General features: G+C 44.5%; 1 protein-coding gene across 2 annotated transcripts in view; it reads right to left on the bottom strand.

Moving 5' to 3' along the window:
- Positions 1–695: 695 nt before the first annotated feature.
- LOC135376279 (uncharacterized) overlaps positions 696–16,139 on the bottom strand; it is a 329,348-nt gene continuing 313,904 nt past the window's right edge. The window contains exons 1-2 of one of the 2 annotated variants that reach the window (XM_064608872.1): positions 3,236–3,756; positions 696–1,692 (exon numbers count right to left, since the gene is read on the bottom strand). In XM_064608872.1, the coding sequence (XP_064464942.1) occupies positions 871–1,692; positions 3,236–3,700 (1,287 nt within the window). In that variant the 5' untranslated portion in view covers positions 3,701–3,756 and the 3' untranslated portion in view covers positions 696–870. Of the gene's footprint in view, positions 1,693–3,235; positions 3,757–16,139 lie in introns of those variants that run through there. The other variant, XM_064608871.1, reaches the window with a different exon arrangement.

Below are 16,139 nucleotides of genomic sequence, written 5' to 3'. Positions count from 1 at the left end.
CCTGTCTCAAGCTAATCGCTAACAGCTTCTCAACGCGAAATAATTGGAAAAGTCAATCAGAATTGTCATTTACCAAAGTGCAAAGTTGCGGTAGTTGGTGTGACATTACTGGTTTAGGCTGCCAAAGGGAACTTCAATGCTTTTCAGCATGGTGCCGATTGAGTCAGCTCCCCGCCTTGTCTTCTGCGGAATTTGATTATCTAACTGAGAGTCGCACAGATCGTGATATCGCCGTTTGAGTTGCTAAACCTGCTGTCATTGCTGTTGACGTCATCATATCTTGTAGTTCAGATGTTTTTGTTTCCTTGTATTAAATTCGCCAGTTGAGAGTAAACTCTTTCTGTTGTGGTGTCTCCTAAACCAGTAGTGCCTATCTACCAATTATCCTGCCAAATAATCTAAGTCAGCGGTGTTTGGACCAGTCGTGCCGATATTTCCGTGGCAGGATCAATGAACGTACCTTACACTGCAACCTTACAGTTGTCCCATCGAAAATATTCGCTACATACCGGTTCGCTGGATTTCTACCCATCTACCCACATAATGAAGTCATGACTGTTATGCTGACGCATTTTGCTCAATTACTATTGACCTTTAGCCACGTCTCACAGCATTGTGTTACAGCATTAGGATATTTCTGCCAAGAAAATCCACTTAATGAAAAGTCATCCGCAAAAAGTCCTATGTTAGCGGCTTTATTTTCTCAGTAACACCATTTTTATGCATTAGTGAGAAACAGTAATCGTCCTATTGCTGATCCTTGAGACACACCTGGGTGCACATGTAACAAGGGGGGAAACATTTCGTCACGTATGATAGACCGTAGCCTATTATGTAAACACGAATGGTAACAGGGTCCTCCAGGCTTGGTCACCGTAACGCACCATAGTACACCATGGTATGCGTGAAGAACACACGAGCACACATCCAATATTCATCTATAAAACACATCAGTAACAGCGGCCACCACAATTTAAGAATAATGCCGCCATTAGCTTCTTCCCGCTGCTTCAGCTCAGCTTCTGTGTCTCCTTTGGCCTCCAGCAAAGGTTCCTTGGTCTTCCTCCGTTTCAAAATTTCTTCCTGCCTTTTTTTCCTCTTCTTATCTTCGCTGTGGTTTATCAACATTGCCCTGACGTCATCCCGCACGGCGTCCGTCAAGAAGTAATTGATCGCGATTGGTTCGCCCAGATTCCACTCTTGCGCAAACACTCTGGGGTCTCTGGTGGCCAGGTCGTAGCCCGTTTCCGTCTTGAACTGCGCAATGTCGATGACTCGAGTCCCCTGAGAGTAGAGGAGGAAGACCAGAGTGTGTGGACGTCCAGAGGTTGGAAAGGGACCGCTGTAGAGGATCAGTTCGTCGCCAGAGTACACGTCCTCGGTGACGATGTTCACCACCAGCCAATACTGCCAGAACATGAAGGTGATGTCCGTAAGAAGGAGCGTGTACAGGTTCCCTTCTTCCATGGGGAAAGAAACGTTCAAGGGTTCCAGCCAGAGTCGTTGAGCTACGAAAAAATTTCCCATTCGGATTTTGCGGCCGTAGCCGTAGTCGACGTTGATTAGTTGGTTCGGTGCGTCGGTCAAGAAGTGAGGTATGACGCCGTCTCTTGTTAGGTTTCCTCTGTAAGCGTCGAAGGTACCTTGGGGTCTGCCGCCGTCCGCGAGTAGGCCATGTGCTTGGGAGTGGCTCTGCGAACGACAGTGAAGGGTCAGGATATTTCGAAATATCGCAAACCATTGTTTGCCGCTATGTGCCGCTTTTTCATTCACAACACGAAATAGGGCCTAAAAGGTGCTGGCGATGCTACGAAGGTCATATTAATTATTGAGAGCTGGTGTGCTTGAATCTTACCACAGCATATGCTGTCTTAGGAGAGCCGAGTTTTCGAGCACCATTTGAAGACTGTGTTGCGGTCCTCAAGTCGGCCCAGAACTCTAAAAATTGGGGACTAGAACTCTAAAAACCAAGACTCACGGGGGGCCGCGAAATGTACAATGTCTCCCTGCTAGGTGTGGAGCCGTCGGACGGGGTCACGTGGACGGAGTCCAGGCAGTAATATCAAAATAAGATTGTGTTCGGGATTCGGAAACATCTACGAGACCGATGCGATAATGTTTTGCAACGTTTCACATTCTAGTTCGCCATGTTTCTCTTGAAAACAGCGCACATGTAAAAAACAAAACAAAAAAAACGAGTTTTAAACATTCGTGCTGCCTCAGCGGCCATGGAAGCTCCAGCGTGGGTGACATCATTGTGACGTAAGCCAGGCACACCAGTGGCGCGATGCTAACACCACCTAGACAGAGAAAGCCTGCGTATTGCCTCTTCTCAGTTTTCGAGTCGGAATTCCCCATAGTCGATTCACCGTTCTGCGAATTCAGGAACCCGCAAATGCTGGCAGCTCACCTGCTATTCGTGATTGGCTATGACCGTTCAGAACACGACCCGGATTGGTTAGCTCTTAATGTTGCGTCACGTCGACGAGCGATCGCGCAAGCTTTGTTATCTAGGTCGTGCTGGCGCAGCGCAGGCGATTGTCTTCGAGCTCGTTTGCTTTTCGTTCGCACAGCAGTATGCTGATAAATACGCCGACTTTCCGTTATCAGTGTGCGAACTCTGTCGCAACCATGGAATATGGTCTTATGTTCCCGGCTGCATAAGAACCTTGGAATGGCATTCCGTGAGATGGCCACAGACTCTCGGCAATCTGCAGACGCCCGCCCTCCCATCGTTCGCCAGAGGGCGTTCCCTCATTCGATTTGTCCGTGTGACGTTTTCTTCGATTTCCAGAGACGAAAACTCATCATGTACAGTCAATATCCGACGTCTGTCTCTGCCATGCGTAACCTCAAACGGCACAAAAACTACCTCACTAATTCGCGTCGCACTTTCGAGTTCGTTTTCGGTGATGAACGGGAATAAGAGGGTACTGTAGTTTCGGAATCGGTGATGACGGACCCGGCAGTCCTATTGGGGATGCGGTGCTCAACCCCAACAACACCGACTATCCTCTGGATGTACGAATAATGTCGTAACAGTTAATACGTCCTACTGATATCCATCAGATATCCATCGGACATACGAAACCGTTAGGACATTATTCGTACATCCAGAGGGTAGTCGGTGTTGTTGGGGAACTGTGTCCAGCGTACTACAATTCTTCATCGCCTATGCGATACAGACTCTAAGTTACCAGGAAGCGTGCCTAAAATTGTGACGTCCTTAACTTACGTCATCGCCCGCCGAGGTTTGTTTGTGCCGTTTCACCCTTCTGTGATCAGCCGTCGGGAAATCTGCAGATAATATTCTTGTCACCATAGGTTTTTGAAAGCCAAGGCTTCTTCGCAACGCCTTCAACTTCATTCCAACTCTTTGCAGGACACGCGGCAGTTTACCAACAGTCCGGCTGGAGGACTTAACGTCGCCCTCATCGTAGACGTATTGGCCATGGTCCGCAAGAGGAGAGTACTTGGCGACGACGTCACGTTTGGCTATCCTTTCTTCGTGCGCGTTGATGGTGGTCCACCGGACGTCTTCAAGCTCTTTGAGGAGAAGGACCATGTACGGACGTCCCTGCTTGATGTCCAACTGCACGGTGGTTAACAGCGCTCCTTGATATCGGTCCATGCTAGTCTCATTAACGGCTTTGCTATGGTTCGATGTGTGGATGAGATGATCTGGAAGCAGAGCAGTCATCGCCGCAGAGATGACAAAGTCCGGGCTCAGGATGACGAATGCGAGCAGAGGGGCAAGCATTGCTGCTTTCAGAACGCAGACGAGAACGCGAGCACAGAGCACGAGGATAGACCATTGGACATTTTTCGTCTTTTTCTTGATGTGACACATATCCATAGGAAAATGGACCATTTCCACGCGTCGCTTCTGGCGGAAAGAGACGACATGATGAGAAGACGACGAAGCAATGATGGCAAATCAACACCACCTGGCGAAGCTGGCATTTTTTTTTTTTTTTGCTAATATAGCAGGATGACATTTGTTTTCAGTGGTATAGCCTGATCCTGTGGAAGCACACAGCACGTGATGCACCCCAAAAACTGCACGAGAGCTTGTTAAGGCATACTCATAACACGCGTTGCTTTTATGCCAACAATCATGGCGACGAAAGAACGATGAAAGATGGAAGTCACTGAAAAGGTTAGCCAGCTGTAGGAGTCGAACCCACATCTTCTGGATTACAGTTGCAGGGCTCTACCAGGGCGGTAATCCAGAAGATGTGGGTTCTACTGCTACAGCTGGCTAACCTTTTCAGTGACTTCCATCTTTCATCGTTAATTTCTTAGGCAAATTGAGGCTTTGTATGTGTTTGTCCTTCTATGTTGTTCCAGCCTCAGAACATCAATTCTCTCATATCATGGCGACGCTCATACAGTTTCACGCAACACATTACAGGCACTGCGACAGCTTCGAAGCGCATGTCCACACACAGGCAAAGAGAAAGATGATGGGGATGGAGAGCGTGACACTTGAGTTGTTCCTCGTCATCCACACGAAACCATCTTTCTTCACGCGCCCAACGGCGTGAATGCAAAGCTCCCGCTTTATTGCGTGATGCCTTTACGGTGGGAAACGGAAGAACCATACACCGACATTTATGTCTTTCGTGTTTCGGCAGTTGGCACACCATAGGCATTGCGAGAAAAACCCTCGCCAACTCGCCCCCACCACAGTTTCCATGTTAACAAACATGGCGGCCGCCGCCAGAAGTGGCTGGGCATGCGCATACGCGGACCCAGAAATGGTGTATTGACCACGGACCATAGTTGAACAAAGACGAGGCAGAAGGAGAGGTACTGATGTTGATGTTGACGAAAAACATAAAAGTGAGATATTGTATCAGTGATTAATTTCGCGGTCTTATAAATTCGCGAATTCGTGTGGAAAGGGACAGAAGCGAAAATCGCGGGATCTGGGAGATCGGAGGATCATGTGACACTGCCGAAAGTGAACGAGACTTAGCTGCTGGCCTACCCAGACAGAACACTATCTCCTCTGGACGTCCCAAATAGATCCCAGCGTCCATGTCCTGAAAGGGGTGTGAAATGGACATCTCTGGGAGCTACATGGATGACGTCCCTAGCCATACATCCGCAGTATGTACCGTAACGGCCCTTTGAAGAATTGTCCCAATAGGGTCCCTGACTGGATGTTACATGAAGCATTACCACAGCAGAGGAGGAACACAGCAAGATCTGTCGCGGCGTGAGTTCGACTTTCGATGAACCAACTGAATGAATCAAATCAAAAGCAGTAAGAAACACAGACGTTATCGGCATAGTGAGTTAATACGCAAAGCAGTTCTTCCGTCCTGTGTTATTGGTATGCCCTTTAGTTTGACTCGCAAGGCAAACAGGACTCCCGAATTTGTAGAAGCTCGGGAGACATGCAGTACATAGTATTAGTTTTCACTTTGGAAAGGCGCCACCCACTGAATAAATTTTTCCCACATAAAAAGGTATGCCAGTGCCTTTCTAAGTTATCATCATGGTATTAAGAGCTTATGTATGTGAGTATTTACTTTTTAAAACTTGGTGCTCATTGTCCGTAACGGACATACGAGAAACAAACAAAGAGGAGCAAGAAAGAAAGATGCAGTGGCCGAAGCTGAAACAAAATGGCAGAAATAAACGCCAACAGGCCAGAGTAAGAATTTGTCCACTTACGCAGCAGCTCAATCAAGCAGTATCGATAATAATGAGAAAGTACGGGACTTGAGCGCGTACGCAACTATAAGTCTGTGCAACATCTTCGCATCTCCGTGTAACTTTCTTTGAGGACAAACGACGGATATTTGTGGGAAGTTCAAACCGTGGCCACTCGGAGATGTGGGGGGTTCCTCAGACGTTCGTCGGAAAAATGCCTGTCTCCCAGGGAGATCGGAATTTCCGGGAATGGATATCCCCAGGAACACACCGGGAAGTTTTGTTCCGTTTGGGTTCATCTTGCTCTCTTTCCATCAGCGCTCCTCATAATGCTTGCACGGGTAAAAGCGCACAAAGAACAGGCACGCCTAACTCGTCCACTAACATATTAAAACGGCAAAAAATCATAAAGACACAGCGTGAACGGCTACAGATGCGCGTCCGTCATCCTCACAGTTCGACGTTTCATAAGAGAATACTGTAGAAGTGGTTTTTTTCGCGCGGAATTATTTTTCGCGTTTTTCGCGCACACCTCCAAAATCGCGAATTTAAGTTCCCGCGAATAACTCCTGATGGGGAAACGTGTGCTACGGCGCCCCAAAAGTATCATCTCATTACTTCAGTTTCAGTTGGAGACGATCGTGTCCCATTCGTTCGCATCTTCGTTCGCATTAGGTCAACTCATTCAATATGCTTCGCATTCCTTGTATTGGTTCAGTTTCTCATCAAATTAATAGGAAATCAGCATTTCTCAATTCCATAGTAATGAGTAATTCCATTTCACATTGATAGCCATTAGAAGAATTGCTTGAACTGGCTCCTTATTCCTTGGGTGCGATCTTCGCACCACAATTGGTAGTACACATTGTCGCGAAGGCTGCTTCCCTGCAAGACTCCTAATTCACTCAACGAGAAATACTCCGCTTATACACATATAACGAGTTGACCGTCTGATTTCACATTGAATCTTCATGCTACCTATGTCCAGCAAGGATTAAATCAGCGCATAAGACACTTGCCACAACACGGTCCCCGACTACCGGTACCGTTCACCGCACAAAGCGTGGAGGGAATAATGACATAAACAGACAAACAAAAATCTCCGCGTTCCATGATGTTCCAAGATACGTCAGCAACGGCGGACAGGCTAGGCTACACGTCATTGCTGACGTTAGCGTGCACTTTCACGCATTACGCAATGACTTATATGGGACTTTGTACTCCATTGGCCGCTCCTTGCGTTTCCTTCCTCCATATGGGTAGAATGGCTGCTGAAAGCTTCTTGGTTGGATTCTCTGACGCCTTGGACTGGCGCCCCATGCAGTTTCTTAATTTACCTTCTGTAAGGTCGTGCTCGTTGTGCAACGTGATTCCGGAGCCGACCCACCTGCTGGAGTGTTCGCACGGTGTGTGCCAACTCTGCTATCGAAAGATTCTCGAAAGTACGGGGCGGTGCCCGTTGGATGATGAAACGGTTCAGGAATGCAACGTTGGAAGATTGTCTCTCCAGCCCAGTCAGGTGGACAAATTTAATGTGCTCTGCTGTAATTCCACACTGGGTTGCGGCTTTGTTGGTCCCGTAGCGCTAGCAAAGCGTCACCTGTTACGCGAATGTGATTTTCACGCCGTCACGTGCAACGGATGCAGTGCCAAAGTGCTTCGTCGTGACATCGTGAGCCATATCGCGGAGCACCAGTGTCAGAGTGAATCGCCCGTGTCTGTAATCCGCCCAATGAGCGCCGATGTGTATGACATCGGGCGAAACATAACCACATCTCTGGAGTCCTTAGCCGTGAAGCTGTGCGCTCTGGAAGACCGACTCAATATTACAGTTTCCATCGATGAAGCAAGAAAGTCTCTCGCGAGAATTGGGGAGCAGATGAATACGCTCTACGTGGACGTCAACGACTGTGTTATCCCACACATGGCCGACCGGTCAACGCTACAGAAGGACAACCGTGATGCTGTTGATAAGCTCACGAAAGAGGTGGGTGAGCTGCAGCGCTGCTCTCAGGAGGTGATGACCTTCATAAACGCCGAGAGAAAACAAAGCGAGAAACCCACCCAGCCCGAACGTCCGAAACTGCAACCCAAGTTTGAGATTGAAAGGAGACGGGGATCGGCCCTTTTTCGGATAATTTTTGGTCCCAACTGGTAAAGGAAGTGAACTGAATTAAACCCCCACTGAAACGTCCAACCTTCGTTTGATCTTGCGGCGACAATAAATGACAAATATAAGTCGACGGTATCATTTCCTTGAGCTTGAGCCGGTGGTAGGGACAAAAACACGAAAATGATGACACCATCGACCGTCGTTACACCAGCTTGCTTGCGTTTTAACACTCTCAAAATATTAATGGGTTGTGTCAAAATGGAAAAAGCTGTGTGTGTGTATGAGATGGTGAAGCCTCATCGAGACAGCGGTATAAGTGGCATGCGAAGGGGATATTAGAGGGCAAATGTCAATGGAGGTAAATGATTTGAAACTGAATTTGTCGAAGGTAACTAAGAGTAAGAGTAATTGCGCTAATTAAAAGCAATTGAAACAAGAAAGTTGAGTTTAAAGGTAATGATATATGTAATTAAGACAAATATGAAACGAAATTAAAGAATACCAAAGGTAACCGCATGTTACGCCCGAGGTAACTAAACGTAATTAAAGGCAATTAACGTCAATTAAAGGGGAACTGAGAGGAATTATGGCAAGTAAACGTAATTAAAGGTAATTGAGGGAATTCAAGACTTCCTCAGGTAACCTGCGGTTGCCTAAGGGAATTAAAAGGTACCTGAGGCTAATTAAATGTTAATTATATGAACTTACATATATAGTAATTGAACGGGTCAAACCGGGAATCAAGCATTGAATGAAGGTGGACAACCGGAAGTCAGATTAGACGGAAAGTTGAGTTGGACCGGAAATGCATACCGGAAGTCAAGTATAGACGGGATATGGACAACCGGAAGTTGGGTTTAAACTGGAAGTAGATCCTCGGAAGTCAAGTATGGACTGGAGAAAGCGGTTAATGGCTAACACATTTCTCTGGCATTTACCGCTAAATTGCCAGTGAACTTTTTTTTATCCCTGTCGCATAGGCTAATTTAGTGTCATTTTCGTGAAGAGCACTTCAACCAAGAGAACGCCACTTTCACTGCATTTCAAGCATTACCGAGCAAGGAGAAAGGCTTCATCAGAACCCCGAACATCCGAGTAGCAGACGACAGCGGAGTAGCAGACAACATTTCTCTAGGCCAATCAGCGAGCGTTCTCCTTATAGCGTCAGCTCGAGGTTCCAGGCAGATCAGAGGCTGGTACTGCTCTTCGCCACTGTTGCGCACGGTCGCTTTTTGCGGCGTATTTTAAATTCAATTTCCGCGATAATTATGACTCTGTGGTGTAAATTACTTCGCATGGTGCATCTTACTGGCCTACTTAACAGTTTTATAGGAAGAAAACTGGGTGTTAAAAATGACTTCTGTGCTACTTTAAGTGTCCCTTAGCAATGATGGCAATTATGATATCAGAATAAATGTCGGAAAAAAATTTAGACGTGCGTCACGACACCTTCCTCAGAATGTTTTTATTCAATTTAGAAACACCTCCTGCAAATCTTCTTCCAACATTAAGCAACTGGCCTCAAACATGTGCCACAATAAAAATGGCCGCCGGTGAATCGCCGAGACCGTGAAGGTTGTCACGGGCTGTTAACGGGAGTAACGACATGTTGTTGCTTTTTTTTGGCACAATGTCATGCTGTACTAAAATAAAATAAACACGCCCTTAAAAATATTCGTTTAAAAATAATGTGACGTCGTGACCCCTCGCTTTTTCTCAATATTTTTTACCTGTACCACAAAGCCTGCCATCGAGGCTACACACGCGGTCAGCCGAAGAGAAGCGAGTTTGGGGAACTCACTAAATCACACTTTCAGCCGAGTGTCACTAAAAGATGTCGTGTAACAGCAAGTACACGAATGACAGATGACACTCAGTGCAGACGTCACTAAATTAGACCTTCCAACAGGGGTATAAGTCGCCTCAAGTAACGGTTCTTAAAAGTGGTTACACCATAATTCCCTTTGTGAACCTCCAAGAAAAAGAAAGCAAAATGATTTGATTCACTTTTGGCTACCGAAAGTTCATAAAGCTAGCTCCCCCAAGACGTGATCCCCCACACTATTACGGTTGTCATTGTCTCTCTAATCTGCACTGGCTTTGGAATCAGAAAAAAAAAGACTTCCTGGTCATCCCAGATAAATATAGAACGCAGTTTATTACGTAAAATACACACTGGCACACGCAACATTTAAAACTTTTTAAAATTATGTTTCGCCCGCCCCAGCCCATTTAAGTACCAAGGGGATCGTAGCAATCAGGCAGTGGCCTGGGGTGTTTGTTGAACGCTCCCTGTGTTTGTTTGATGTACCAGGATTCCAATTGTTTGCGTACGCACCAACGGTTTTTATCCTGGGTAAGATATCTTATCTTATCAGATCAGATCAGACGCTCGCATGCCATTCTGATGATGGAATCAGAACGGATTCCGGAACGTCATTTTAATGTGTTTTAAATGTTGCGTGTGCAAGTGTGTCTTTTATGCAGTAAATATCACTATGTATGTATGTAAAGAACCACATCTATGAAAGCGTCCCAGCCGCTTTAGGTTTTGCCAACTAGCAAATCAGTAAATGAAGCTCGAAGAACACCGTGGAGCCTCATATGATATGAAAATGCAGCAGACCACCCCGTCACATATCCCCCACCCCCGACAAGCTTCCTTGGATCTGCCCCTGAACACCCTGTGTAAAAGATAACAACGATTTTAACAACTTAACACCAGCTTTACTTGACGTTGACGATTGTAGAGTTTCAACGCCAGGGGCGCCATTGTACCCCATTGCTGGTGGCAGCTGCGGTGAAATGGAATTGAAAATGAAAATGAACGATAATTGAAAACTGAAATTAAATAGTGAGTCTCCTCTCGGCGAGGACCTAAGTCCTAAAGTGTCAAAACAAAAGTTAAGCGTAGTTAAGTCTAAATGCTTTCAGGGGAGACTGTTGATGGGCTAGATTGGTGGTCAAGGGACCAATCACATTTTTGCACAGTGATTTCTCTTCACAATGTAAAACACACACACAGAAAATAAATAATTAATAATTATATAATTAGAAGAAAAACGAGTAACGTTACAAGACGCAGTACTGGTTCAGGAAATAACATTTTATTATCTTCCAATAATCTCTGCAAAAGTCCGAAGTACTCTCTGTGCCTGACAGGGCGTGCAAACGTTGCTCGTATAAGACCTTTCAATTCACACAGCCATACATACTAAGCACACAACCACGGTTAAGTTAAGAGTGTGGATGTTCCAAACACGTTTCACACGTTTTCTATCCCCAGCAATTTACAGGGCACACATTAAACTTCAGACCGGTTTTTCTCTACCCTGCTAAACACTTTTCAAGCTCGCAAAGCGTCGTCGACATTTACAACGGGAATACTCTTCTAGGGGGCGAAAAGGAGAATACCCCGTGCAGGGGAAAAACAGAGTACTAATACTGTACACGGGTGGCAATCATAAGGCCGAAAACCAGAAGGTCGAAAAATCAAAACACTGAAAAATCATAAGGCCGAAAAGTCACAAAACCGAATTATCGAAACGCCGACAAATGAGGAACCCAGGATACGAGAACTGGTATTCCAACTGCGATTAAAAAAATTAGCTCTTCAGATTAAATAGAATAAACTTGTTGGGAATGAATACAGCAAATAAATCGTTTCACCGAACATCGCATTAATAAAATACTTTCGATAACTTAGGGGAAAACAAAAAGGAAAAGTAGAGATATGAACCACTGTGTCATTGTGTGTTTGTACACGGGTGGCAATCAGGTTCGGGTTACCAAATGTAGAGAAACACCATCTCCTCTACAATTCATTCAGTGGGCGATACAAGTCTTTCACTGGCATTCACCTACCACACACTTTCTTTTTGTAGTAAACATGTTATAGATTATTGCTAGATTAGGTTGGCAATACCAGGTTATAGATGATAGCTTTTCTTAAAATGAAAAGAGGAATTCCCTTTCAGTGGTCATTCACAGAGATGCTTACACTAGGTCTTCTGTTTCTTTGGCCGTTTTATTTCGGTGTTCGGTCCGGTGTTCTGATTTTCGGCCTTTTGACTTTCGGCCTTCTCACTGCTCGGCCTTATCATTTTCGGCCTTTTGGCTTTCGGCCTTCTGACACTTCGGCGTTTTGATTTTTCGGCCTTTTGGCTTTCGGCCTTATGATAGTTCGGCGATCTGATTTTTCGGTCTTTTGACTTTCGGCCTTATGATAGTTCGGCGTTATGATTTTCGGCCTTTTGATAGGCTTCCACTGTACACTCACGAGGGAAGGACGAAAAAAAAAACATCAGCTAATGCGCTTCACTCCAACCTAGGACAAGTCACTCTTCTGTAACCTGCTGTTCCAAAGACATATATACCACATTTACTCGCATAATTACACCCCTTTTTTTTTATCCGGAAACTTGTACGGGAAATTGGATGTCATTTGCAGAAAATGACATTCGCATTGAGTGTCATCGGTCTGCGTGAGAAAGCAGAGCCACTTAGAAATGATGAACCATGAAGTATTAGGACTGGATTCTCCTTGTCAGTTTATTGTCAATTTTTGTCTGATTTTTTTATAGAGAAACTTGTTTAGAATCAGCATGGGAGTGAAATTTTAAGTCACAGCTCTGCCCATTATTAAACACGTTTCTGCAGTCGACACGACTCTGACACTGAAGACGACTGGGAATGAGGGTAGTTCTTTACGATTTGTGCTTTTTAATGTAAAACATAAACGCATACCAGCCAATAACATTTAATTTTTTTTGTCTCATTGCTGTTTGACGTTCCCAAGTGTTCTTGCACCCCCGCGATCAGTGTCTTACGTACACCTGCATTTAAATACAGAAAAGGGGGGGGGGGAATTACCAACATTTGAGCACCCCAAAGTGGGTGAGTTAGTCACGCAAGTAAATAAGGTAATAAACGCGGTGGATAAACTGGATGTAGCAGTCCGACAGGCAGCGGGCAGAAAAGCGTCTCGTCCTCGATTCCAGAAAGCACGACAATCTACTTGAGATTGTTTTTCTTCTCAGATTTGCAAGTCATGCAGGGATTATCACGAGACAAGAAAAACAAAAGACAGAATAAAAAAAAAACCCTAGAGCCAGCACAATAAATAATATCTCTCACTCTGCCCATTGTGTGACCGCACAAAGATAACAATCCTTGATTTAAAAAAAAATAAAAAAGAGAGAAATGGGGGGGGGGGGAGGTCTTAGTAGAGGTTATCTTGAGCAAAACAAAAGTGGCCAGCACCTTAAGAAATCTGTCCGACAATCCCTGGCGAAGTATGCAAGTTTGAGTAGGCAACTGCTGTTCATGGGCACCATAAAAATGGCAATCAATAGATGGGTCATAATTTTTTTTATGTCACATCTAAATTTTAACACTGAACACTTCAAAGATGCTGTATCAAAGTCCGTACATTACCCCAAAAACGTATTTTTATAGTGTGCGTGCATTTATCTATCCTCGTTACGGTGGCTGTTGACAGGGTTGTAGAAAAAAAAATATTTCTGTGCTGCCGAGGCTCTAAATGTGGTCAGCCATACATTTAAGGTACGATTTTACGAGCAAACGGTTTCGAAAGAACGTCGTTGGCATAGTCTCTGTGCGGACACACCGAGCTCTTTGCATACGTATTTCTAAATTGTCCTTCGCAAGCATTTAGGCACCGTTTGGCTTTGAACATCTTTCTCTTTTTTGTTTCAATAATGGCAAGGAGAAAAAAAATTCAAAAAGAAGGGTGTGTAGAGGAGACATTTCACCACTTTACAATATATTTACAAACAACAGCACTGGTAAAAACTTCCACAAAAAAAAGAAAAGAGAAAGGAAAAAGAAAAGCGACTGAGGCAGAAAAAAGTCTGTGCGTCAACAGCAAAATGCACAGAGTACAAGTCAATTTTGAACGTCAAAAAGTTAAACAAAAATGCCGCACATGTAACATTTTTGGCCCAACAGAAAATTCTACTGACTATTTCTCTTTGTTTCTTGTTTTACTTGTTCAATATTACTAGTTCACACATACACATCTGCACACCACTACAATTGTGACCATGCGGTGTGTTACATGTAAATGAAATGTTAAACACATGAGAACATATATCATGAACGAGAAAATTCTATTGTAGTGCACCTGGCTGCTCACGTTTCCAAGAGTAAACTAGAGTAACCCATAGAATCAAAGTATTCTGAAACGGCATAGCCTTTCCCACAATTTTTTTACAAGAACACAGCAGTTTTTTTTTTTTTTTTCACAGGAGTTTCAAAACCACAAAGTCACATTACAGCAGCCTCAGTCGTGGTTCGAGGCGTCATGAATGTAATGATTTGTGTGCTCATCGGAAAAAACTCGTCACAGATCTATTGGTTTCACTTTTGCAGCCATGTGTCTCCGTAAAAAAAAAAAAAAAAACAGCAAAACACAATCAAATATCTGAAGATTCAGCCTGCTCGATGGATGAGATCCCGTGAGAAGGACGTAGGAAAAGTAAACGCAAAAGTAAAAGACATAAGAAAAGTAAACGTAACAGTAAGGGACATAGGAAAAGTAACGTGACAAGAATGTCATACCACATGCTGTTGAAAGAGAGAGAGAGGGAGAAAGAAACACCTGCACTGAACTAGCTGTGACACGATTCGGTCCATCTCACGGATTCACATAGACCCACATAGACCCCAGGCTGTCCTAGACTCCCAGGAAGATCTGCAGATAGTGACCGGTCTATTACCTTGAAGTTACAACGACAGTTAAAAGACTGACGGTGCAGTCGCGCGGTTAAAGGGGCACTGAAGCGCAAAAATTTGAACTCGCAGAGCAAAATATGACTCTACTCTGACACCACTACAGAGGGAGGGATTTATAAGTTGTGTCGTTTGTGATTTATGAGTGAAATAAACGGTTATTTATACTCTCCTTCTCAAACGATTTGTCCAAATCATCACTGGAGGTCACTTTGAGGAGGTCAATTTGAGGAAATCGTAAATTGCGCTTCCTTTCACACATAGTTGCTGCTGTATGTTGCCGAATTCACACAGGTAGATTTGTAGTGGAATTAGTAGCACTTGTCTCTTTATGCACAAAACATACTGTTGTCATATACCTCCTCTTGCTACGGCTCCTGGAAGAGTCAGCAGTATTACGAAATAAAAATAAAATAAAATAAAAATAAACGAATCACAAACAACACAATGAATTCTCTTCACGCTTGAGTCGGAGTAAAGGCATCTTTATTCCGCGCCGAGAAACTTCTTCGCCTTAGTGGCCCCTTTAATTTGAATTACTATCTAAATTTGAAGAAGGTGTCAGCTAGTAAATACGTAGCAACGATATGTCACAGCTAGGAGTGAGTGCGGGAAACACCGTCTCATTTGAAAAAAAAAAAAAAAAAAACCGTCCTAAGTGTGCATGTCATGTGACACAACAGACATTTCCGATGAAAGACTCGATCCTGCGACTTGCAGCTGACTACGAGGACATTGCCGTCAAGAATCGACGCTCCTCTTCTGACAGGTCCAGTCCGCTCTTGAGGGTACGGCGCACTGTCGGAAAATACGTAAGAAAAAAAGTCAAGCCTAAGCCTTTTCCCTTCTACCTCCATTATCATCTGTTATGTTCTGCATGGCCACTGCTTTCTACTTTCTTTATTGCATGCCACAACTTTGCATTGCAAAAAAAAAATAAATAAATAACCGTTGCTGGTTCTGGAATTTTCCCCCCGTAATCACTAACCTCCTTATCTTTCGCTATGCTTGCCAATTCTTGCCTGTTGTCCCGTTTCGTCCACGTGTTCGTGAACCTTCCATTTTTCTGTAACCGGTCTGTAGCCTAGATCACTACGTTCACTTAATCCCCTCCACACTCTAACAAAGCAGCCATTCACTCCGGCCGTAAAACCCCGTACGGAACCTTTCTTCCCTCCGGGCTGTTGACCCACAATTCGCATGAACCTTTAAACACGTCACACCTAACCCTTTAAATACCATGCCAATGATGAGGACGGTACCCAGAAGAAGAACAGTCTCTGTTCGAAATATCGGCGGCTTCTGTCCTGAGGCAACTCCTTCCTACATTCTACCGGTTCGCTGGATTTCTACCCATCTAAGCCTAAGCAGAGTTGTACGTAACGCGTTACTAGTAATCGCGTTACTAGCAATCAATTACTTTTTCAGTAATTTTTTAACGTAGTCACTTAATTTTGTTAGCAAGTAATTTTCCGAGTAATCTGATTACAATTTTCGGTAATCAATTACTGAGTAATTGATTACTTCTTTAACCTTCTGTCAGCAATGACAACCCTTTTCAGCGAGCCAATCTGTTCTTCTGTTCCACCACCAGTTCGACTGAAGCAAT

This window comes from Ornithodoros turicata, chromosome 1 (assembly GCF_037126465.1).
Source record: "Ornithodoros turicata isolate Travis chromosome 1, ASM3712646v1, whole genome shotgun sequence".
Classification (NCBI taxonomy): domain Eukaryota; kingdom Metazoa; phylum Arthropoda; class Arachnida; order Ixodida; family Argasidae; genus Ornithodoros; species Ornithodoros turicata.
The sequence above is the reverse complement of the archived record's forward strand: the minus strand, read 5'-3'. Positions and strand labels throughout refer to the sequence as shown.